Source organism: Eublepharis macularius, chromosome 1 (assembly GCF_028583425.1).
Source record: "Eublepharis macularius isolate TG4126 chromosome 1, MPM_Emac_v1.0, whole genome shotgun sequence".
In the NCBI taxonomy this organism is placed as follows: domain Eukaryota; kingdom Metazoa; phylum Chordata; class Lepidosauria; order Squamata; family Eublepharidae; genus Eublepharis; species Eublepharis macularius.
Window position 1 is genome coordinate 182,054,158 of NC_072790.1, and position 24,630 is coordinate 182,078,787.

The 24,630-nt window shown below is 48.7% G+C and overlaps 1 protein-coding gene across 1 annotated transcript in view; it reads right to left on the reverse strand.

The window, feature by feature from the left end:
- EPHX1 (epoxide hydrolase 1) overlaps positions 1–22,423 on the reverse strand; it is a 39,775-nt gene extending 17,352 nt beyond the window's left edge. Inside the window, 7 exon segments of the mRNA XM_054972384.1 lie at positions 7,037–7,047; positions 14,483–14,515; positions 14,517–14,601; positions 14,603–14,695; positions 17,769–17,870; positions 17,872–18,115; positions 22,405–22,423. Coding sequence (XP_054828359.1) covers positions 7,037–7,047; positions 14,483–14,515; positions 14,517–14,601; positions 14,603–14,695; positions 17,769–17,870; positions 17,872–18,115; positions 22,405–22,423 — 587 coding nt within the window.
- Positions 22,424–24,630: the final 2,207 nt, after the last annotated feature.

Consider the following 24,630-nt stretch of genomic DNA (forward strand, 5'->3'; position numbering starts at 1 on the left):
CTTCTGAATCATAAACAGATGCAGCTGGAGTGATTTTGAAAATTTTGTTTTGTTATGAAAATGTTTGAGATTGCCAGTGTAGGCTAAAGCCTTGAGGTTGACTGGGCCTAGCTAGTAGAGCTGCTGTAGCACAGTGGTTAAGTGGTTTGGTTGTGAATCAGCACTCTGCTGGTTCGAATCCCACTCCTGCCATGAGCTCAGTAGGTGGCCTTAGGTAAGCCAATCCTCTCAGCCCCAGCTCCCCAGCTGTATTGTGGGGATAATAATAATGCTAACTTGTTCACCGCTCTGGGTGTAGTTGTTGTTATCATCATCTCTATTCACCTTTCCAGCTTCCCTTAGCAGCTTGCCTTTATGCTGGGTAAACTGCAAAAAATGTTACTGATTTTAGGCTAATGCATATACAAACAAAAGATCATATTTATTTATTTCATTTATACCCTGCTTTTTTCCCAGTGGGGACCCAAAGCTGCTTGCACATTATTCTCCCCACCCTAGGGTTGCCAGGCCCCCTCGATCTCCCAGCAGGAGACTGGGGCCTGGCTCTTACCTTGGAGGAACTTGTGTGTGTGCACGCGCAGCATGCGCGCATGCTCCTGCAAGTGTGATGACGTCACTTCTGGGAGTGACGCCATCACGCAGCCCCCATTTGGGCGCTGATCGGGCCCGTTGTGGGCCCCTGCAGAGCGCAGGAATGCTCCCATGCCCCACAGGGCGTTTTGGCCTGGATCGGGTCCGTTTTGACGCGGATTTGGCCCATTTTGGACCCCTGTGGAGCGTGGGAGCCGTGCCAAAACGGGTGGGGATTGGGCCCATTTTGGCGCTGATTGGGCCCATTGTGGGCCCCTGCGAAGTGCAGGAACACTCCTGTGCTCCACAGGGGCCCCGATCCAGGCCAAAACAGGCCTGATCCCTGGGGCTGCTGTGCACGGGGGTGCGCAGCACCGCAGGGGGGCGCGCATGGAAGGTGCACGCGCCCCTGCTGGCCAGGTAAGTGGGGGCGGGGGTGGAAGGGTGGGGTGGGGCGGGGGCAGGGGCAGGGGCGGGGGATCCCCGCCCCCACCGGGGGTCCGGCAGCCCTACCCCACCCCCCTCCATTTTATCCTCACAACAACCCTGTGATTAAGGTTGGGCTGAGAATAGGCTTGCCATTCCCCTGCCCGAGGTGGGGGATCCCCTGCTCCCACTCCCCCCCGACCCCACTTATCAGGCCAGTGGGGGTTGCTCCCCCCTGTGGTGCAGTGCGGCGCACTCCCGGGTGGCGCAGCATACTCCCAGGCCCACAATAGTGCACTCCCATGCCCTGCAGCGGGCCTATTTCGGGTCGAATCAGGCCCCATGGTGGAGCAATTCAGCCCTTTGGTGAGCCTGGGAGCGCTCCCAGCTTCCTTTGACCCATGTAATGACATCACTTCCCAGAAGTGATGTCATCACACCAGCTGGGAGCGTGCGCACATTGCTATCTTTTTGCATGTGCACGAAAAGAACAGGAGGGGAGGTAAGAGCCAGCATCCCAATCTCCTGCTGGGAGAGTGAAGGGACCTGGCAACCCTAGCTGAGAATGTGAGAGTAGCCCAGGGTTACCCAGCAAGCTTCCATGGCATTCCGGGGATTCAAACCTAAAGTTTCTCATCTCCTAGTCTGACATTCTAACCACTACACCACAGCGGCTCTCAGGTGTTACCGCTGGCTGCTGAAGTGATATTAGCAACCTTATTAGAGAACATTTGCAAGAAATGCTTCCTGCATGATGGTGCCAGCATGACACATGTCTTTGGCTTGATGTACTTTCACTAACTTTCTTCCCTGCCCTCATCTGTTACTTTGCTGACATTACATATTTATTTATTTTAAACTATGCTGCCTTATTACATAATTTTCTTATTGACTATTTTTATTGTTTTCTTGTACTTTATTACTTAAGAACTGCTTCAAGACTCTCTCAGTCAAATTAATGATAGAAAGGAATGGCAGCCACAGCACAAGTTACCTATATTCAAAGAACTGAGAAAAATGTCGTGCACACCTGGCACTTATAGCTTAGGAGAGCAGGCAGCAGGCAAAGAGATGTAAGAAGTGCCACAGACAAGACAAGACACCATAAAAAGCCCTTATCTCCAAAAGCCACCCACCTCCCCTCAAAGAGTAGGGGAAGGGCACACAGAGATGAGCCTCCTGTCAAAGATATTAACAGTAGTCATGGTTAGACATGGGCACAAACAGGAAAAAATAACAAGCAGGCTGTTCGTTGTTCATTCCCAACAACGAACATGAACAGATGAATGGAACCGAACATGTCCCATTAATGAATGTGTTCGGTGTCTGGTGTTCATTGACGCCAGAGCAGCCCCCTTAGCACTTAGAGAGCCTATATTCACAGGGAATGTGCAGCAGGCTCTTCTCTAGCCATCACCCAAGTTTGGTCAAGATTGCAATATGGATCTCGAAGTTATACATTCCCAAATTTGACGCCCCCAGGAAACTCCCATTCAACACAAATGGAGCCACCCTCCCCAGTTCACTTTGGCCCCATGTGACCCTCTCAGGGGCAGGGAGTCTGGCTGCTCACTGGCAGCACTCCCCATGTGCCTGCCTGCCAGGCCTCCAGGTCGGAGGTGGACAGATTATCTTCTTAAGCAGCAAGGTGGGTGAGGACTGCAGCCACCGGGTCTGGGGGCGGGGGGTCTGGCCGCTCCCCGGTGGCACCTCCCATGTGCCCACCCGCCAGGCCTCTGGGTAGGAGGTGTACAGATTATCCGCTTTCGCAGGTTACAGTTTGTAACCGATTTTGCAGCTCCACGCTTGGAAGGAAGACCTGCCCATCAATCTAAGTTGGGCTTTGATTGGGGTGTCTGGGGCAACAGAGGGAGTGCAGACAGAATTCAGGCAGTCCCTCCCTCCGTTGCCGAGGCAATTGATTGAAGGCGCCTGAGTGTCTAGCTTCCCGAACGGCGGCCAAGTGTAATGAACAAGGCTTGCAACGGCCACCTGTTCGGCTGGAATGGCGCCTCATGAATGGCCCATTCACGAGCAGCCCAGCGGCCTATTCGTTGGTTTTTTCCGTTCGTAATGCTGTTCATGCCCATGTCTAGTCATGGTCCTATAGGAACAAGCAGTTCTTCATTATACTCACAGCTCACTTCCTAGATCACTCATGACAAAGAAAATGCTGGTATAATTCTACACATTTTTTCCTGCATAAAAGTTCCCTCTATGTAGGAAAAATGCAGTTTATGCAGTATCTCACTGTCTGCAGAACTTTAGACTGTCAGGGCTTGCCGCGACTGCCGCTGGGCGTGGCACTGGGCGGTCTGCACCTGACGTCACAGGGGGGCCAGGGATTCTGCAGGACCCTGCTCTGTGGAAGGAGGGGCGGTATACCTCACCCAGACTCCCTCTCAGTCCACTCGCTGGCCTGCTCAACCTGGCCTGCTTACCCCCTGCATCCTCCTTCATCTCCTCCTTCCAGCACTCTCCTCCAAGCCTCCACCCTTGCATCCTACTGCTCTCACTCCACATCATCACTCCTCACTCACACCCACCACCTCAGAGCTCTTCCTAGCCACCTTATATAGGGCTTCCTTTCCCCGCCCTGCCCTCCTTCTAGGCTCGTGCCATCTCCTGACTTGGCCCAGCTGGGCCTTCCCTCAGGTGTTTCCCTCCTACCACTAATCCCTTCTTGGCTTCCTTGCCTTGCTGGCAGGGTGGGATTGAATGCGAGCCATCCCCAGCTGAGGTCTCCTTGGCCTTGCTCATGAGGAGCTGCCCCAGCCGGCTTCGGTGCTGCTGAGCCTGCCTGGCCTTGCTCACGAGGAGCTGCCCCAGCCGGCTTCTGTGCTGCTGAGCCTGCCTGGCCTTGCTCACGAGGAGCTGCCCCAGCCGGCTTATGTGCTGCTGAGCCTGGCTGGCCTTGCTCGCGAGGAGCTGCCCTGGCCAGCTTCTGTGCTGCCTGTTCACTGATGCCGGGCGGGGCTACCCATCTCCTCCCCCAGAATGCCTGTGGCAGCTCCACCTGGAGGGGCTTGGCTCCTAGCACCTCCTGAGCCAGGCTGCTGTCCTCTAGCCAGGGGGTGGCTCTGGGCTGTAGTGGCTGCTTCTCCTCCTTGGAAGGTAAGGGCTCTGTTTGGGTTGTTGCTGTGTCCCTATTCCCCCTGCCTTGGCCCTTTTCCTCTAGCCTGCTTAGCCCCCTCTCTTCCCCCTGGGGGGTGGGACTAGCTGGCTTCTCCCTGCTCCCTCCAGCCTTCTGAGGCTTTGGCCTTTCGCCCCTTCCCCCTGGAGTAGGCAGGTTCTGGCTCTGTTTGCCAGACAGAGCGGTTGTACTGCTGTCTCCTGGCTGCCCCCTGCCGCTGCCTGTCAGCAAGTCCGGGGGCTGGGCTGCTGACCCCGGACACACACCCCCTCTTAGCCTGGACGTCGGCTCGGGGGGGTCTGGCTCGAAGAGCCGTGACATGAAGTCTGCGTCCATGTGGTTGGCCCCCCGACGGTAGGTGATGGCGAATCGGTACGGCAGCAGGGACAGGTACCACCTCAGGACGCGGGGGTTGTGCTCCTTCATGCGGTGCATCCACTGGAGCGGTGCATGATCCGTCACCAGCGTAAAGGGGTTATTGGCCAGATAATATCTCAAAGCCCCCACGGCCCACTTGATGGCAAGGGCTTCTCTCTCGAGGGTGGCATACTTCTGCTCTGCTGGCTGGAGCTTGCGGCTTAAGAACAAGATGGGCACCCTCTCCCCGTCTCGCTCCTGCATCAAGACCGCCCCGAGGCCCGAGGCCGACGCGTCAGTTGCCAGGATGAAGGGCCTCTCAAAGTCAGGGTTCCAGAGCTTTGTGGTGTCTGACAGGGCGGTGCGTAAGTCTTGGAAGGCGGCCGTCCGCTCTGGCGTCCAGCTGAGGCGACTAGAGCTGCCCTTCCTCAGGCAGTCTGTCAGGGGGGCTGCGCGGGATGCAAAATGGGGAATGAAGCGCCCGTAATAGCCGAGGAGCCCCAGGAACCGCCTGAGCTGACGCTTGGTCTGAGGCTGGGGGACATCCCCGATGGAGGCCACCTTCTCAGGGGGAGGGCGGACCTGCCCACCCCCTATGACAAACCCCAGGTACTTGAGTTCTTGGAACCCCAAGTGGCTCTTCTTGGGGTTGGCCTTCAGCCCTGCCTTCTGGAGCGCGGTGAGGACTCTTTCCAGATGTTGCGGGTGGGTGGGCCAGTCAGGACTGAAGATGACGATGTCATCAATGTAAGCCATTGCGAAGTCCCGACAGCCCCCCAGGACTTGGTCCACCAGTCGCTGAAAGGTAGCTGCTGCCCCATGGAGGCCGAAGGGCATGCGGCGGAACTGGAAGAGGCCCCGGGGGGTGGCAAAGGCTGTCTTTTCCTTGTCCTCGGGGCAAACTGGCACCTGCCAGTACCCTTTCGTTAGGTCGAGGGCGGATAGGTACCGTGCGGGCCCCAACTGCCCCACCAGAACATCTGCCCGGGGCATGGGGTACGCGTCGAACTTGGCCACCTTGTTCAGCTCGCGGTAGTCGACGCAGAATCGAGTCGACCCGTCTGGCTTCGGCACCAACACGATGGGGCTGCGCCATTCACTTTGGGACGGTTCAATCACCCCCAGGCGCAGCATTTCCTCCGTCTCCCGATCCACTGCCTCCCACTGCTTCCGGGGGATGGGTTGCCAGGTTGCCCGTGCAGATTGCCCCGGCTGGGTGGGGATGGCATGGTGCACCAGGTTCGTGACCCCAGGGCGTCTTGAAAAGACCCCGGGCACTTGCCTCCACAGGGCCTGTAGCTGGGCCTTCTGGGCAAGGTTGAGCTGTGGATCCACCTTCGGCTCCTCGAACTCTGGGGCGTCAGCAGTCCATGGCAGCTCGCTGTCTGGGAGGTCTAAGGGGTCTTCAGCCAAGACGCACCCGTCCTCTGGCCGCTCATGCCACCGCTTGAGCAGGTTCACGTGCAGGGTTCTGCGTCGGCGTTGGCCTGGCCCGCACTGCAGCTCATAGGTGGTGGGGCCCAGCACCCTCCGAATTTGGTAAGGGCCCCTCCATGGGTCCCCCTCCTCCCGTGGGAACACCGAGTGGTGTACCAGGACCTTCTCTCCGATTTGGAAGGTCCTCATCCTTGCGCCCCGGTCGTAGGCCGCCTTCTGCTTTGTCTGGGCGTGGGTCAGCTGGCGGTTGGCCTCGGCCTGGGACTGCTGCACCCGCTCGCGGAGCTGGCTCATGTACTCCAGTATGGGGGGAGCAGGGCTGCTGGTGCGGGGACCCCACCGTTCTGCCAACCGAGAGAGCATCCCCCGCGGCTTGCGCCCGTACAGCAGTTCGAAGGGGCTAAAGCCGGTGGACGCCTGCGGGGTCTCCCTAAGGGCGAACATGAGGGGGTCGATGTATAGGTCCCACTGTCGAGGCTTGTCCCGTGTCATCTTCCTCAAGGCTTCCTTGACGGTCTGGTTCAGACGCTCTGCCAAACCGTCGGTCTGAGGGTGGTACGCCGAGGTGAATACCTGCCGGATCCCCAAATTCTGGCAGAGTTGACGCATGGCTTTGGCTCGGAACGGCCCCCCCCGGTCTGTCAAGATTTCATCAGGCAGTCCCACCATGGCAAAAAGCTTGGACAGGGCTCGTATCATCCCCGGGGTCTGCATCGTCTTAAGCGGGATGACCTCAGGGAATCGTGTAGCATAGTCCACGATCACCAGGGCAAAACGGTGGCCCCGGGGCGTGCGTGGCAGTGGGCCGATAAAGTCCATCGCGATGCGTTGGAAGGGCATCTCCATGACAGGCAGCGGGGAGAGGGGGGCCTTTGGTGGGCGCCGGGCTGCCACCCGCTGACAGGTGGGGCACGAGCGGCAGTGTGCCTTCACGTCCGCGTTCACGGAGGGCCAGAAGAACCGCTCAAGGATCTTCTTCAGGGTCTTGTGGTGCCCCAGATGCCCGGCCCAAGCGTGCTCATGGGCTGTGCAGAGGACTTCTGCCCGGTAAGCTGCTGGCACCAGTAGCTGGCGGATCTCTCCCTGGCCATTTGGGGCACGGGCTAGGCGGACCCACACCCCTCCTTGCTTCTCAATGCGGGGAAGCCGTTGGGACCTCCGCTCATCCTGCACTCGGTCCTCCTCACGAGCTGCTGTCTCCCGCAAGCGCTGCAAGGACTCATCTGCCCCTTGGGCCTCGCAGAAGGGACGGTTGTCCGGGGGTCCCACTGGGTCCTTGGCCAGCGGGCCTGCCCCTGGTCTGGTAGAGGGACCCTCATCCGGGTCGGGGGCCTCCTCCACTTGCAGCGCTGGGGCGACCTGTGGGCTTGCCAGTCCCTCGGCTGCCTCCCTAAGTAGCCTGGAGAACCCCGGGGCATCTCTCCCCAGCAGCATAGGGAGCGGCAAGTGGGCCACCTTGGCAACTTCCAGGCAGCGGAGCGCTCCCAGGTATTCCACTGTGATCCAGACCATAGGGTACGGCTGGGTGCGGCCCATCACATCTGTCACCGGGACCCAGCGGTGCACTGGGGTGTCAGCTGGGATGAGTTGGGAACGAATTGCTGATACTGCACTCCCTGAGTCCAACAGGGCTTGTAGGGTCTGCCGTCCTATTCTCACGGTGGCGCACAGACCCTGCACCGCCTTGCCGGCTGGTGGGTTAATTTCCCACGCAAATGCGCATACCACTGGTGGGGTGGCTGCGGGGGTGCAGGCTTGCATCTGGTGCTCCACTGCCTGTGCTAGCTCCACCTGAGCTGCTTGGAAGGTTGCCTCCAGCTTCCTCCACATCTCATCCAGGTGTGCCTCTAGCCATGGTCTGAGCTCTGCCGTGGCGTTGGGATGTATCCCCTCACCTGGCGCCTGTGTGGGAACGACCTTCCCCGTACGGGCCACCAACTTGTCAGGGCTTGCCGCGACTGCCGCTGGGCGTGGCACTGGGCGGTCTGCACCTGACGTCACAGGGGGGCCAGGGATTCTGCAGGACCCTGCTCTGTGGAAGGAGGGGTGGTATACCTCACCCAGACTCCCTCTCAGTCCACTCGCTGGCCTGCTCAACCTGGCCTGCTTACCCCCTGCATCCTCCTTCATCTCCTCCTTCCAGCACTCTCCTCCAAGCCTCCACCCTTGCATCCTACTGCTCTCACTCCACATCATCACTCCTCACTCACACCCACCACCTCAGAGCTCTTCCTAGCCACCTTATATAGGGCTTCCTTTCCCCGCCCTGCCCTCCTTCTAGGCTCGTGCCATCTCCTGACTTGGCCCAGCTGGGCCTTCCCTCAGGTGTTTCCCTCCTACCACTAATCCCTTCTTGGCTTCCTTGCCTTGCTGGCAGGGTGGGATTGAATGCGAGCCATCCCCAGCTGAGGTCTCCTTGGCCTTGCTCATGAGGAGCTGCCCCAGCCGGCTTCGGTGCTGCTGAGCCTGCCTGGCCTTGCTCACGAGGAGCTGCCCCAGCCGGCTTCTGTGCTGCTGAGCCTGCCTGGCCTTGCTCACGAGGAGCTGCCCCAGCCGGCTTATGTGCTGCTGAGCCTGGCTGGCCTTGCTCGCGAGGAGCTGCCCTGGCCAGCTTCTGTGCTGCCTGTTCACTGATGCCGGGCGGGGCTACCCATCTCCTCCCCCAGAATGCCTGTGGCAGCTCCACCTGGAGGGGCTTGGCTCCTAGCACCTCCTGAGCCAGGCTGCTGTCCTCTAGCCAGGGGGTGGCTCTGGGCTGTAGTGGCTGCTTCTCCTCCTTGGAAGGTAAGGGCTCTGTTTGGGTTGTTGCTGTGTCCCTATTCCCCCTGCCTTGGCCCTTTTCCTCTAGCCTGCTTAGCCCCCTCTCTTCCCCCTGGGGGGTGGGACTAGCTGGCTTCTCCCTGCTCCCTCCAGCCTTCTGAGGCTTTGGCCTTTCGCCCCTTCCCCCTGGAGTAGGCAGGTTCTGGCTCTGTTTGCCAGACAGAGCGGTTGTACTGCTGTCTCCTGGCTGCCCCCTGCCGCTGCCTGTCAGCAAGTCCGGGGGCTGGGCTGCTGACCCCGGACATAGACAACAGTGAACTTCCACTTCAGCTTTTAGTCAGTGTTTGAAAACAGGTAGCATGTTGGGATAGTTAGCAGCTCAGGGGCCTAAATGTGACCCCAAGAGCCAATCAATCAAATCCTGTCAATGTTAATCAAGATGCAGCAAGATTTTTGCTTACCATATTATTTATGAGGAAAAAAACCCTTCATGAGGCTTGGTACATATATTTCACATAGATTTTATTGTGCTGTTATCTCATGTGTATTGAAGAAAGGCACCTGCTGCTTGAGAGGTAGCACAATCAATGATTTCATAAAGCTCCTTTCAGTTGTTACATTCCTGGCAGGCATTGTGACTGTGACTACAGGACAAATGTGGTACACACAATCCTCCTAGTACATGTGATCACCATTTCTTCTGCAAGAGGCAGTGCACGGTGTGCATGTTCCAAAGCTGGAAAATAGAGACATTGTGGCCCTTTCAAGTGCATCAGGAGGATTGTCCAGTACCTGCAATCAAATATAATGATTGAAAATGGCTGCAGTATTAAGCACACGCGCTCCATATCTGTGAATCCTTTACTGAATGTCAGTTTATAGAACCCAGCAATTTGAAAGGGGAGGGGAAGGTCTGTGTGGTTTGTTTTAGAGAATATTATGTAGTGGTTAAGAGTGGCAGGATTCTAATCTGGAGAACTGGGTTTGATTCCCCACTCCTCCACTTGAAGCCAGTTGGGTGACCTTGGGTCAGTCACAGCTCTTCCAGAACTCTCTCAGCCCCGCCCACCTCACGGAGTGATTGTTGTAGGGATAATAACAACACACTTTGTAAATTGCTCTGACTGGGCATTAAGTTGTCCTGAAGGGCAGTATATAAATCAAATGTTATTATCATTATCATTATCATTATCATTATCATTATCATTATCATTATCATTATCATTATCATTATCATTATCATTATCATTATCATTAAAGGAGTTGACCAGCCCTACCCTAGAGACCTACTTTAATTCAGATTTGGAGTTTTGAACAAAATTAAAATATGGCAGCAGAACCAAAAAAATGTGATACCTTGAAGACCAATAGAGTTAAAGAATCAGTTCTTGTGGGCTCTAGCTCACAAAAGCTTATGCTTCAACAAATTTGTTAATCTTGCAGTTAATCTTGCACAAGACTCCTATTTGGATTAAGATACACAGGTTTTTATAGTAACACTGAGAACAAATTTGTCAATCTGCAATTTTTTTTGTGAAGAAGTGCTATCTTTGTCACCTCCATAATAATGTAATTTTGATACAACTGAATGAATGATACAGTTTCTTATTCACTTTTTCAATTAATTATAAAAGATAGCTTTAAATGGAGGCATTTAAAAATTTGGAGACCTAATCATAACAATACAGCAAAGTTAATTTACTCGCATGTCTAGATAACAACCCATTAGTAAAATCTGACAGTTTCCCCATAGGCATAGAAGGTTCATCTGGTTTGTCAGTAATCAACAAAGAAAGGCAAAATTTAACTTTATTAAGTGTCCTGCTAATTTTGTCTTCTACTACAGAGTCCTCTGAAATTACCTAACACCTCACCTAGCAACTAGAAGAGGTAGGGTTGCTAACTCCAGGATGAAAAATTCCTGGAGATTGGAGGGGGTTGGAAGGGCAGGGTTTGGGAAAGGGGAGGGACTTGAACTGGATATAATGCCATACTGTCCATATTCTAAAGTAGCCATTTTCTCCAGGGGAACAGATCTTTGTTGCTTGGAGATCAATTGTAATTCTGGGAGATCACCAGCCACCACCTGGAGGTTGGCAATAGAACTGAACCTCCTGTTCAGTTGCTCTGCAGGCCAGGTGCAGCCAGCCGCCCTGGCCGCCAGCTGCGCCTGGCCCGCAGAGCAACTGAACGGGAGGCTGCCCGCTCAGCTGCCCCACGCTGCTGGCTCAGATGCTCCGTGTGCTGCCCCAGCTGCCTGCTGCACCTGGCCTGCAGCTGTGTGCTGCTGATGGTGGCGGCGGCAGCGGCAGCGGAAGCACAGAGCAACTGGGCCGGAGGACTGGGAGGCTGCCCGCTCAGTGTCCTCGTGCTGCTTCTGCCAGAACGCGCTCCTGGCCGGGCGCAGCAGCATGGGGCAATTGAGCTCTGTGGTGCATGCCCCTGCCCCCAGGCGGGCACCCCCTCCGGTGCCTTAGCACCCGAGGTGGCTGCCAGGCCAGCCTCAATGGGCGGGCCAGCCCTGCTTGTAGTTATGGGAGACTTCAACTTCCTTGATGTGTGCTGGGAGACCAACTCTGCTACATGCCCAGGGTCACACAATTCCTTTCTCAAATGGTGGAGGAAGCAACGAGGGCTGTATTAGACTTGATATTAACCAACAAGAAAGAGTTGATTGATGGGGTAAAGATGGTGGGAACCTTCGGGAGAAGTGATCATATCCTCCTAGAATTCCTTTCGCTGTAGTGTACCAAGGGAGTTTGTAGTCAACACGTTAGATTTTAGTAGGGCAAACTTTAATAAGCTTAGAGATGATGATGGAAATTATTCCACGGATAAGAATGCTGGAAGGGAAAGGAGTGAGTGAAGGGTGGGCCCTCCTTAAAAAAAGAGCTCTTGCAGGCTTAAGCTATCACCATTCCAGGAAGTTGGAAATGCGATTGAGGATCTAAGAAGTCAATGTGGATAGACAAAGAGCTCTATGATGAGCTAAGGAAGAAAAAGGAGATGTTCAAGAAAGGGAGGGAAGGATTTGCATCCAAAGAAGATTATCTAGGGGTAGCTAGGTACTATAGGGCAGCCATCAGAGAGACCAAAGCTCAGAATGAGCTGAGACTGGCCAGGGGGACTCATCACAACAAAAAGATGTTCTTCAGATATGTGAAGAGAAAATGCAAGGTAAAGGGGGACAATACCCCCTTTGCTGGGTGAAAATGGAGAAACTGACAGAGGACAGAGAGAAAGCAGAAAGGCTCAATGCCTATTTTGCCTCAGTTTTCTCCCTGAAGAAGAGAACATGCCCACTTAGAGATGGTAGCAGACAAACCATGAGTTCAGGGCTGCTGGCTGACATTGGGCAGAGAAGCTGTGAAGAAGCATCTAGCTGCACTGGATGTGTACAAATTTCCTGGGACAGATGGGGTGCATTCGAGAGTGCTTAAAGAACTTTCAAAAGAGCTTGAAGATCATCTTCCAGGACTCTTGGAGGACTGGTGATGTGCCAGAAGACAGGAGAAGGGCAAATGTCTTCAAGAAAGGGAAAAAGGGTGCTCCAAGCCATTCAGCCTGACCTTTGTCTCTGGGAAGCTAGTGGAGCAGATATTAAAGGCATCAATCTGCAAGCATCTGATGGACTACATGGTGAGGTCAGCATGGATTTGTCCCCATCAGATCCTGCCAGACCAACGTCATCTCCTTCTATGATCGACAGGCTTATTGGATCATGGGAATGCTGTTGATGTAGTTTATCTGAATTTAGTAAAACTTTTGACAAGGTTCCTCATGATGTTCTGATGGGTAAACTGGAGGACTATGGACTCTATGGAGAGCCAGTTTGGTGTAGTGGTTAGGAGCACAGGACTCTAACCTGGAGAACCAGGTTTGATTCCCAACTCCTCCACTTGAAGCCAGCTGGGTGACCTTGGTCAGTCACAGCTTCTAGGAGCTCTCTCAGCCCCACCCACCTCACAGGGTGTTTTGTTGTTGTGGGGATGATAATAACATACTTTGTAAAATGCTCTGAGTAGGCATTAAGTTGTCCTGAAGGGTGATATATAAATCGAATGTTGTTATTATTATAGTTATGAACTCTAGGATGGTTAGATGGATAGGGAACTGGATGAATAACCAGAGTAGTCAATGGCATCATGTGTGATTGGAAGAAGATGTCCAATGGAGTGCCACAGGGCTTGGTTCTGGGCCCAATGCTTTCCAACATTTTTATAAATGATCTGTATGATGATGTGAACAGATTACTCATTAAATTTGCAGATGATACCAAGCTAGGAGGAGTAGCAAACACCCTGAACATAAAGTTAGAATTCAACAAGGTCTGAACACACTGGAAAAGTGGGCAGATATGAATAAGATGCAATTTAACATGGATAAGTGCCAGGATCTCTGCCTGGATAACAAAAATGCAAAGCATGCACGCTGGATGAGAGATACACTTCTGCATAGCAGAGTGTGTGAACAAGATCTTGGGATATGGGTGGATGGGAAGCTAAATATGAGCAGTCAGTGTGATGCAGCCGCAAAAAAGGAGAATGCAATCTTGGGGTGTATCAACAAAGGCGTACCATCCAAACCATAGGATGTCATTGTCTCACTGTATACCACATTGGTCAGGCCATACTTGGAGTAGTTCTGAATGCCTCATTTCAAAAAGGATGTGGACAAATTGGAATGGGTGCAGAGGAGAGCAACCGGGATCATCAAGGGCCTGGAAAGCAAGTCAAATGAAGACTGAGGGTCTTGGGAGTGTTCAGTTTGTAAAAGAGGAGGCTGAGGGTGAGGGGACATGATTGCTTTCTCTAAGTATTTAAAAGTCTGTCACTTAGTGGAGGGAAGAGAGCTGTTCCTATTGGCAACAGAAGATAAGACTCAAAACAATGGGTTTAAACTACAGGAGGGAAGGTACCAGTTGGACATTAGGAAAAACTTCACATTAAGAATAATTCAGCAGTTGAATCAGCTGCCTGGGTATGCAGTGGGTTCCCTCTCATTGGCAGTCTTCAAGGAGCAGCTGGACAAATAATTGTCAGGAATTCTTAGGCTGTTCCTTCATTGGGCCGGGGGTTAAACTAGATGGTCTCTAAGACCCCTTCCAACTTTATGATTCTCTGATAAGGAGAGATGCACAAGGAAGCAGTGTATGCTGACATGGTTGCAGAAATCACTGGACAAAGGCAAAATATTTTGGCAAAATGATGTAGAAAGAAAATACCAAAACAGAGTTAAAAGTCTCATTAGTTAGTGCTACAGAAGCAGCTCATGTTCTCAAGAAATGTTTGAAAGAATATTCATGTGCATATTACACGATTGTTTAACACTTACACACATTCATCGTTTAATGAAATGTATGCACAACTTGCTGAAATGCATGCACAACTCGCACAAGTGAGAATTATCAAGAGATGAACATGCATGTATGAATTGTTTGAGATTAAAGCTGCCTGACAATCAAATGTGCTGTTTCATGCTGAGCAAAGGGATTACTTCAGCTTCTGCATAGGGTCAGCACCACAAACTGATTGTCAGCAATGAAGGACATGTTTATACAATTGCCTATTACATGCTCAAATGGACACCATTCTCAACACAAGCAGCTGAAATTTACAAGAAAGGGAGGAAAGCCGATTGTACCTGCACAAAACTGTACTAAAGCTAGCAGTTATTTGTGCAATATTTTACAAAATATTTATCAATATATGTATTGTCGAAGGCAATAAATCACAAATAATTGCTATTGGCAAGGACAAGTGAACTGTGAATGGTTAAGAATAGAGTCTTTTTACCAACAGTATCAGGCCTTGTAGCTTGTATGTGAGCATAACAAACCAAATTCTTTTAGCAACTTTATCACTGTTTTCTTCCAGAAAGGAAATAACTGCTGGATGTCCTCTTCTTGAAAACCAAAGCTTTGGAAAATACAGTCCCAGCAGCACAAACAGCAGCTGCTTAAACTCCAAGGCAGTATTCACTACCTTGCTCAAGTGAAGGCCTTTCACATGGCTAAATTTAATATATAAATCACAACCAAAAAGTTAAAAGCAATAGAAGTTAGGAATAAGTACCAACTTTCTCTGTAAAAAGATATGAAAATATTTATATCCTATCTCCAAATTTATCTTTACCATCAATAATAAACCTTAACTCCTAAGTGGCTACATCTCCTTTCCCTCTAAAACATATATCTTTGTCTTTAGTTTTCAAACATACAAACCATCAATTCATTTCTCGCTGTTTTCCACAAAAAGTCTATAAAGGGCTTCCAGGTAGCAGTATATTTATCCAGTAACTTTTCCCTATCAGAGATGTCATCTCATCATACTCCCTTATCTTCTCCAGCCATCCTTCTATTGCAAGTAATATTGTAGTTTTCCATTTTTGAGCATATATATCAACCCAGAGATTCTCAATCCCCCATCTCTGATGGCTTTCCTAGCCACTCAGGTCCCCTAGGAGCCTCTTAAGAGTTCTGGTTGTTTGTATGAAGCACCCTGGCTTCCTGGGTTCTTTTGAGTTTCTGTACCTCCTTGGCAAGCAACACTGGGTACAGGCTGGTAAAATATTGGAGTTTATTAAAGAAAGAATATAGGAGCCTGTGCAAGGCAGAAACTGCTCTTAAGTGTTTAGGCAAGGCAGAAAACAAATAACAGCTTGCTGATCTAAATGTGTTGTAACTGGCTAAAATACTACTGCCTATCTAAGCATTCTCTGAGCTGGTTCCAAAGCTGATTGATCTTGCCAAAGTCCATCCATGCCAGCTTATTCTAGGCATCCTGGAGGTGGCATGGAGCTCTGGGCAGCTCTCTTTCACATTGCAGGTAGCTGGCAATGGCTACAGGGTAGATAGACTGATAAACTGCCTAGAGACAAAGAGGCTTCTTGAAATCTGGAGGGGCATCAGCCCACTTGAAGAACCAATCAGGGCTTGGTTACTTAACTGGAGATTACAGCCCTGTGAAAGTTTAGGGAGTGACGGTATAGCTGAGACCAGCACCAGGCTCTCGCCTTCTCCAAGGCCACTCTCTCCTGAGAAGAAAGCAGCCCAGGTGCAGCTCATTAACAGAGCTTGGGACTTCCCCAGCAAACAGGCCTAGTAAGAAATTTGCAGGATATGAGGTCTGAACCAAAGTTTCAAACTTAGCATTCTGTATTAAGTGGTGCAAGGCCTGATTCTTACAGAAAATAACAGTCTTGCTGCTGTTGCCATATACAAAAAATGTGCACCATGAGTAACTTCCAACTGTTTGTCCACTAGTCCTAGGGTTGCCAGGTCCCCCTACCCTCCCAGCGGGAGGTGGGAGACCTGGTACTCACCATTCTGAAAGTACACCGTGCCACCCAGGAGGCGCATCCCCCCCCCCACTGGCCAGGTAAGCGAGGGCAGGGGTGGAGGGTGGGAGTGAGGAATCCCCCACCCCTGGTGGGGGACTGGCAACTTTAATTAGTCCCAACAGAAAGCCAATCTATTAATCTCCAAAATTCAGAAAATCTACTACCCTGGCCTAGTATAATCTTACTACTCCCATTCTTCCAAAAAATAAAATGCCAGGCTGATCTGAGGATTTGGATACAGCCTTTCTTTTCTGGAACCATAATCCTGGGGTCATAGATAAAGTGGCCAGATTCTGTGCAACGGCTAGAGCCCATCACTGATCTATATATTATGTCAATGGATGTTACCCACTCATTTTAATATGATCTATGTAACTTTTAATGTATTAATTGTATGTACTTTAGAATTGGTCTTTGAACCTAATAAATTATATTTCTATTAATAAAAGAAAAGAAAGTCTTCAGTTTCATTTGTATATTAGTCTTTAAAATCTTCTGAATAATTGCATATGCTTGTATCAAATTTTTTAGCTTTAGTGCATGTTCACCATAAATGATAGAATGTCCCCTCCTGCTACTCATATTTCCAACATTTATTCAAAACATTTTTATACATTTTTTGCTAATTTCTCAAGTGACATATACCATCTATACATCATTTTATAGAAGTTTTCTTTCACACCTGAGCTTAATGTAAATTTAAGGCCTTTTGTCACATATTCTTCCATTGTTCAAGTTGTATATTATATCCAAAGTTCTTGGCCCATTTTATCATACACACTTTCACCTGTTCTTCTCTTCTCTTCAAAAATGTATACATTTAGCAGTCATCATCATTCATACATAACTGTTTCAAATACTGTCATAGATTGATCAAATCCATACATCAACTTTAAATCTCTCTGTCAATTGTGCATAAAATAAACATTGACAAGTATGTCCTTGTATATTCAAATCTCTTGATTTCATTTTACATTTACCTTGTGAAAAATCCAATTTATCTCGATAACTTAACCATTTATGTTTGAATATCATTTTTCGTTTAAAAAAGCCTCTTGTGGTGTAAATCCAGAGCAGTGTTTTTGGGCATAGCCTAAATTTGTATATATTCCATACTCTCAGAATGGCATGCCTAATATAATGATTTTTAAAATCCATGTTAACTTTGACTTTGTTATACCACTAATAGGAATGCCATCTAAATCTTAGCTCATGTCTCTCCAGCTACAGTAGCCTTTTATTTCTCAGCATTAACCATTCCTTCAACCATACCAAACAAAAAGCATCAGAGTATATTTTCAAATCAGGCAGACCTAAACCCCCTCTTTCCTTTGCATCTTGTAATATTTTATATTTAACATATGGTTTCTTCCCTTGCCACACAAATTTAGATATATCTTTCTGCCATTGTTTAAATGGTATATGAGAGTTCAATATTGTTATTGTCTGAAATAAGAATAATATTTTAGGTAAAACATTCATCTTAATTACAGATATTCTTCCCAACAAGGGCAATTGTAGTTTTCCCCATCTTAATAAGTCTTTTTTTATTTCATTCCATGTCTTATCATAATTATTATGAAACAACATACATTTCACACTTGACAACTTAATACCCAAATATTTTACTTTCTTTTCTGTCTTAAAACCTGTTCTTTCCATCAAAGCAGTTTGTTCTTGTATTTTCATATTTCTGTTAAAATTGTTTATTAATTTTTAATTAACATTTAAAATTTAAAATGAAGTTTCAACTTTTAAAGGATGTACAGTTGTATCTTCTTCAAAATCAGGATTCTTTCCTTTGCCCCATCAACTATCACCCATAGGCATCATTTCCTCCTTTTTTGGTCATAAAGAGATAGATGACTGTTCCCAGGATAAGACCCAACAGTATTTCAAGCAATGTGTTGACTGCAAAAGAATACCACAATGTTAAAGTATCAAAGGCTGGGAGCTGGATCTCAGAGCCTGAGAGCCCACAGCCCAGGTGCAGGACCTCCGTTTTTGTAGGATTCAGCTTCAGTCGGCTCTGTTTCAACAACCCAGTCAAGGCCTCCAAAGCCCCAGCCAGATTATCTGCAGTCTGTCTGTCTGTCCATCAACAGAAAAAATTGGGTGTCATTAGTGTACTGATGACAACCCAATCTAAAACTTCACACTAGCTGGGCAAGGGGGCGCATGTACATGTTAAATAACATCAGGGAGAGGAGACTAGCAAAGGGCACAAACACATCTACATGCATAACTGTTCAAAAATTGAACAGGAGTGGAATGAAGACAAAGCCTTTCCTACTAGATTTGTATTGGAAAAATGAGGTAACAGAATGTGTGACTTAGTGTTAAAAAATATAAGTAAAGCCCTGCTGGATCAGAACAGTGGTCCATCAAGGCCAGCATCCTGTTTCACACCGCAACCAATTGGTTGCCCTGGAGGGCTAACAAGCAGGGCATAGAGGCCAAGTCCTCCCCCTGATGTTGCCTCCTAGCGTTGGTATTCAGAGGCAGTAAGCCTCTTAATAGAGGTTCCCTTTGGTCACCATGGGTAGTAACCACAGATGGACACTCTTCATGAATTCTGCTGAAACTATCTATGCTCATGGCTATCACTTCATCCACTGGCAGTGAATCTTACAAGTTAATTACTCCTTGAGTAAAGAAGTATTTCCTTTCATCAGAATTGAACATATTCAGCTTCTTCCTTGATCTATTTGCCGTGCTAGGTATTAAGGATGCCTCACTTCATCAGATGTCCCCAAGTTCTGGTACTATGGGAGAATGAGAAAAAGTCCTCTCCTTCCACTTTCACCACCCTATGAATAATTTTATAAACCTCAGTCATCTCCCCCCCACTAAACTCAAGTCCCACTCTTTACTTACTTCATTTATACCCTGCTTTTCTTCCTAGTGGGGACTTAAATCGGGTTACATTGCTTTCCTCTCCTCCACGTTATCCTCTTTGTGCATTCTCAGCAAAGCCTCCACCCTGCCCCCTCTGAAGAACTCACTGGGTTCAGGTCTGTTACATCTGATGCCTCAGACCTTCCACGACTGGCCATTGCTGTTCCCACAACAACTCGGCTTCTGCTGAGTGCTGTCTCCTCTCCTATCTCCAACAATGGGACTGGCTTGTCCCCTCTTGAGTGCCGATGCTGTTCTCTGGAGATGTTGAACAAGCCAGTCTGGTCCTCTCCTCCAATCCATCCAGGGAGCCCAGCGAGGCTGAGGATCCCGCCTCTCTCCTTCACCCGGACCAGCTGAGTCCACTTGCCCACTGACTTGTTTTCTTTTTGGCATCCCTGACTAGCAAAATAGCCAATCTAACAAAAAAGGCTTCTCTGCACACTTCTGTTCTGCTGTTCCCAAATCGAGAGTTTTCTACCTATTTCCAGACTCTGCAAAACTCTCTTCTCTAGGCTATGAACCTTTTTACCCTTTCCTCATAAGAACTCCCAAGTCCTAGACACTAACTCAATCTCTAGAAGTTTGGCTACTTCAAAAATGCTTATAACACATTCTTTGCCAATGTAGTTCAGTTGTTTAAACAGGAAAATATACTTTTTGTGTGGGCTGTGGGGTATAGGCAGAAGTTTTTCTCTGCAATAGTATGAATAAATATGCATTACTTGATGTCCATGGCTTGATTCTCACAAGACATCACCTTCATAGGGTTTAGAATAATAGCACATCATTCCTTTTACAATGGAATCCATGCCAATATAGTCTCTGAATATGCCAAAACACAATACTTAAATACAATCCAGATCTAGGCATATTCTGTCCATCACACAAAATTCAGTTTCAAGTACTTCATGGCAGCTCTGTGCAGCTATCTGAACAATGACTTGTCAAGTAGATTGAATCAATCTTTTCCCTATCCCTTTTATCCTTAAAATCTTCCAGGAATAGCACATTAAATGGGTGGCTCACAACAACTTGCCAAGTAGAAACATTGAAGGAGGCCTGCTGTATGCACCTACCCCATTTCCTCTATCAAAAACCACATATCCCTGCAGAATGAAACAACCTTGTTTGTGCTAGTGTTCTCCTCAAATGGTGGTAGTTTGTTCCTGTCTGTGTTGCATCCCTTCCCTTTTCTGCCTATACCGTTACTTCTTGTAAGGATGAAGTACAGCATAATGTACTATTATCACATGCAGCTTTTTCTATATATCAGACCTTCATTCTCAAGTCTATTCCTATGAAAACTTAGGCTTACATCAATAAATAAAACTATGACTTTTGAGAAAAGATGGCCATTAACATCATGTCCAGAGACACAGTTTTCTCTCCCCACTTCCATCCTTCCACACAGGAATACACGTTACAGGTGGTGGAACAATAATTTAATGAAATTTAAGGAGTCTATTTGAGGCTGTTGCAGAGTGCCCCTCTGACTCACAAGCACTGTTCGGGTCCTCCAAGAGGTCGACATTCAGCTGCTATCCAGGGTCTCTGCCAGGCAGTGCACCAGTCTCCTGGGCTCACTCAACTCCTGCAGGGGCTCCTCACTTCTCTCTGAAATTTCTACCACCAGCTGGTTGAGTAGAGTATTTCCTATTAAGAGGGCTAGCACTGTCAGCATTCCACTTGCATTGCCATTAACAGGCTCCACCTATTGCTCACATCTGCATTCATCCCAATTGGCCTTCACAGGGACAGCTTACCACACTTGTACACTCCTGGGAAACTAGCAGTCTATTGATCAACCCCTTCTCTCCCGCTAGTGCACTTTTAGTACTGTGTGAGTGGGGATTTTTATGGTTACAGAGAACAAACTTCCAGCATTCCCAATTAAGAAATTTATTAAAATGTCCACACATTCTGCACAGCAATGTATCAAGCAGTTACAAAGTAAAAGTGTGTTCTTCTGTCCTTCTCCAACATCCCGTTACTCTCCAGCACGCGCTTTATTCTTAAAGTTACAGCTTTCTACCAGTCATCCATTACTTTGCGTCTTCATCAGGGATGCCTGCTGTTTATTAGTTCCACATGGTAGTGGCGGCCATCAAGATGGGAGACCAGTTATGAGAACTCCTTTCTGCAAGTTGTCCCCAGATGGACTCACCCAAAATAGACCTTGTTCCTTTTGTGTCCATCGAATTGATTACCTCTCTGCCCAGTCCCACCCTCCAGTGGGCCATTGTTTATCATCCTGTCCTTTCCAGAAGAGATGCTATCAAGGGACTGCCTTGCAGTGGCCTGTCTCTTTTCTCCATGGTCAGGGACAGAGAGTGGCACTGGGGGAGTAGCACTGGGAGAGAGCACGTCAAATCTTGGTGTGTGGCATCCCCCAAGGGGGCATTACTCTCCCCATTGTTGTTTAATCTCTACATACACCCTCTCACCCAGCTGGCACAGAGTTTCAGACTGGGTTGCCATCAATATGTGGTTGACACCCAGTTGTATCTGTTGATGGACAGCTGGCCTGGCTCTGCTCCCGAGGCCCTAAGTAGAGCATTGGAGGCCGTGTCTGGATGGGTGAAGCAGAGCAGACTGAAGTTGAATCCTATGAAGATGGAGGTCCTGTACCTGGAACATGGGGGGATAGATATGGGGATTCAGCTCCCGGCTTTTGAGGGGGCTCCACTTGTGCCTGTTTCATTTGTCAGGAGCCTTGGTGTGACGCCGGACTCCTCGTCAATGGAGGCCCGAGTCAAGGCAGCTGCCAGAACTGCCTTTTTCCATCTTTGGCAGGCCAGGCAGCTTGCCCCCTCTCTCTCAACCCATGACCTAACAACAGTGATCCATGCAACGGTCACCTCCAAATTAGATTACTGTAACTCGCTCTACGCAGGGCTTCCCTTGGGCCTGACCCGGAAACTGCAGTGGGTCCAAAATGCTGCTGCGTCCTGACAGGAATTTCATTCAGGGCACGTGACTCCAACTCTGCAGCAGCTGCATTGGCTCCCTGTGGAATTCCGGATCCGGTTCAAGGTTCTGGCCTATAAAGCCCTAAACGGACTGAGACCAGCATATCTGAGGGACCGCCTCTCCCCATATGTACCTCAAAGAGCTCTTAGATCTCCAAGTAAACACCTACTGGTGGTCCCTGGCCCCAGGGAGGCTTGGCTGGCCTCGACCAAGGCCAGGGCATTTTCTGTCCTGGCTCCAACCTGGTGGAACTGTCAGAAGACACTCGGGCCCGCCAATATCTTGTATCTTTTCAGTGGACCTGTAAGACAGAGATGTTCTGCCAGGCATATTGAGGCCAGCACTGGATCCATCTAATTAGCCTCCCTACCGGTCTCCTGCCAGTGGGGGGGAGCATATGGTCCATCTGCCTCCCCATGCTTGAAGAGTTAGAGGTTCACCAACCCACACCTCCACCCTTTTCTTCCCTTGTGTATGGTGGGCAGGGAAGGGGGGAAGGGGTGCACTACCTTGGAAGTTGAAATCCATGTTGGTACTGAGTTGTATTTTACTGGTTTTATTTGTTATAATTTATCTACGATTGTAACCCGCCCTGAGCCTGCTAGTGGGGAGGGCGGGCTAGAAATCCAATCAATCAATCATTTTTCATCTCCAAGTGTCTGCGATCTCATCTGTGCCTCATTACAGCCAAGGTGGTAGATGGCCCTTCTGCTGGCTTGAACTATCAGCATAACCAAGCCTTAAGTACTAAGTGCTTGGGAGACCCATCAACTGGATGAATGCTTGAGAGCAGTTAACTTCTCTCCTGTTTTCTGTCCTTGTATCAACAGAGAAACTTCTTGGAATGAATGTGAAGGTTTTTAATCCCAAAGCTCTCAATAGCATGATGTAGCCCAAAGCAGAGTGCATTTTTCAGAGGCATATGCCCCAAGCCCCATCATTGCTCAAATGTCACTTTCACTCTCTTTTATTGGTATCTTACACCAACAAGACATAGAAGAATGTTTAAAATGAGTACCTTTAAATACTGGGAGAATTGTCATTTGTGCAGACTTTTTCCATTTCTGTTGGAATTGCCTGTACATACTGAAGTAACTTGCATCCAGTATGGTTGTTCATACTGTTAAAAGTAATATGATAGATTTCAATCCATTATCCATCTTACTAAAATGCATTTGGGTACACTGCTGATATTTTTCTTCGGCCTGTGACCAGGATTCTATGAAGTAGGGAGTGAGAAGGCTACACTCCCAACAACTCAGGGATCACTGCATAAAAATTCTGGGTTTGCAGAAGTAGAAAAGCAAACAGATAAAGTATTCCAGAATGAATAGGAACCCTTTGGTTCCCTGAGCACATAAGTAATGATGAAGTACCCATTTAGACTTTGTAAAAAACTGAAAGGATTGTTTGTTATCATACCAAACTGGAATACATTTTTTTATTAATATGGCTGCATACTTTTTCGTTTTAGATTGAAAATGGTTTACTAGAAAACTATTGCAACAATCAATTCTGGAAGACACTGCAGAGGGAGTTCTGTCTAAGTGTTTAGGTACTATGCTCACATCATGAACTGCGAAACAGTCTAAGTAACTTCTTCTTAGAAGTTGTCTCTTTCATGAACATTGGTAAGGTAAAGGTAGTCAGTCCCCTGTGCAAGCACCGAGTCATTACTGACCCATGGGGGGACGTCACATCACGACGTTTCCTTGGCACTTTTTACGGGGTGGTTTGCCATTGCCTTCCCCAGTCATCCACACTATACCCCCAGGAAACTGGGTACTCATTTTACCGACCTCAGAAGGATGGAAGGCTGAGTCAACCTTGAGCCCGCTACCTGAACCCAGCTTCTGCCGGGATGGAACTCAGGTCACGAGCAGAGCTTGGACTGCAGTACTGCAGCTTACCACTCTGTGCCATGGGGCTCTATCATGAACATTGAGGAAGGACCAAAAATGTTCTACCACAAAGATCCACAGAATTAGTTCTGTGTCTCACAGCATGCTTTGCATTTGCAATTCATCCAACAGCCCCAATGCTGATAGGAAAAAAAGACCTTCAAAACCAAGGCAACTTAAAAGACTGACATTACTAGTTCAAGTATTATATATCTGTATGGATTTTCAGATCCTAAACAGCTATTTCTGATATAAAGCCCAGCAGATATCCTTTATTCAGACTGGGTTATGATTGGGCAAGAATTAGGACTCTTGGCAACAAAAAGCCATTACATTACAAAGCAGATACGCAATATCTAAGAAGATAGCTAAAAACACCACTTATTCTCATCTACTTGCCTTTTTGTCGCTACTACACCCATTTCTTTTCTTGCTTGGGTCTCCTCAATCAGAAGAGAAGACCAGGTTTGAGGGCACTTAATTGCCTTTCTTCTCCAATGAACAGGCATATCAGAACAAGCTTCAAGGAATGGCTTGTACATGTGTAAGTTACTTTCTGGATTCCACCTGATTTTCCCCTTCATGCAAGATTACTATACAATTTGCAAAAAAAAGTTGGGAGCCAGAACACATTCACATTTTGATAGATATGCCAGTCTTTGAATTTTGATTCTGCCTCATTTTCAGTATTATTGTTAAGGCCACTTCAAAGTCTATAGCATGCCAACTGCAAAGATGGCTAAAAGTCAACTGCCAAAAAATGATGGCCCTATCATACCCACTGCAAATGATAATATATTCGAAGTTAAACATTAGTGACAGCAGACACCTTAG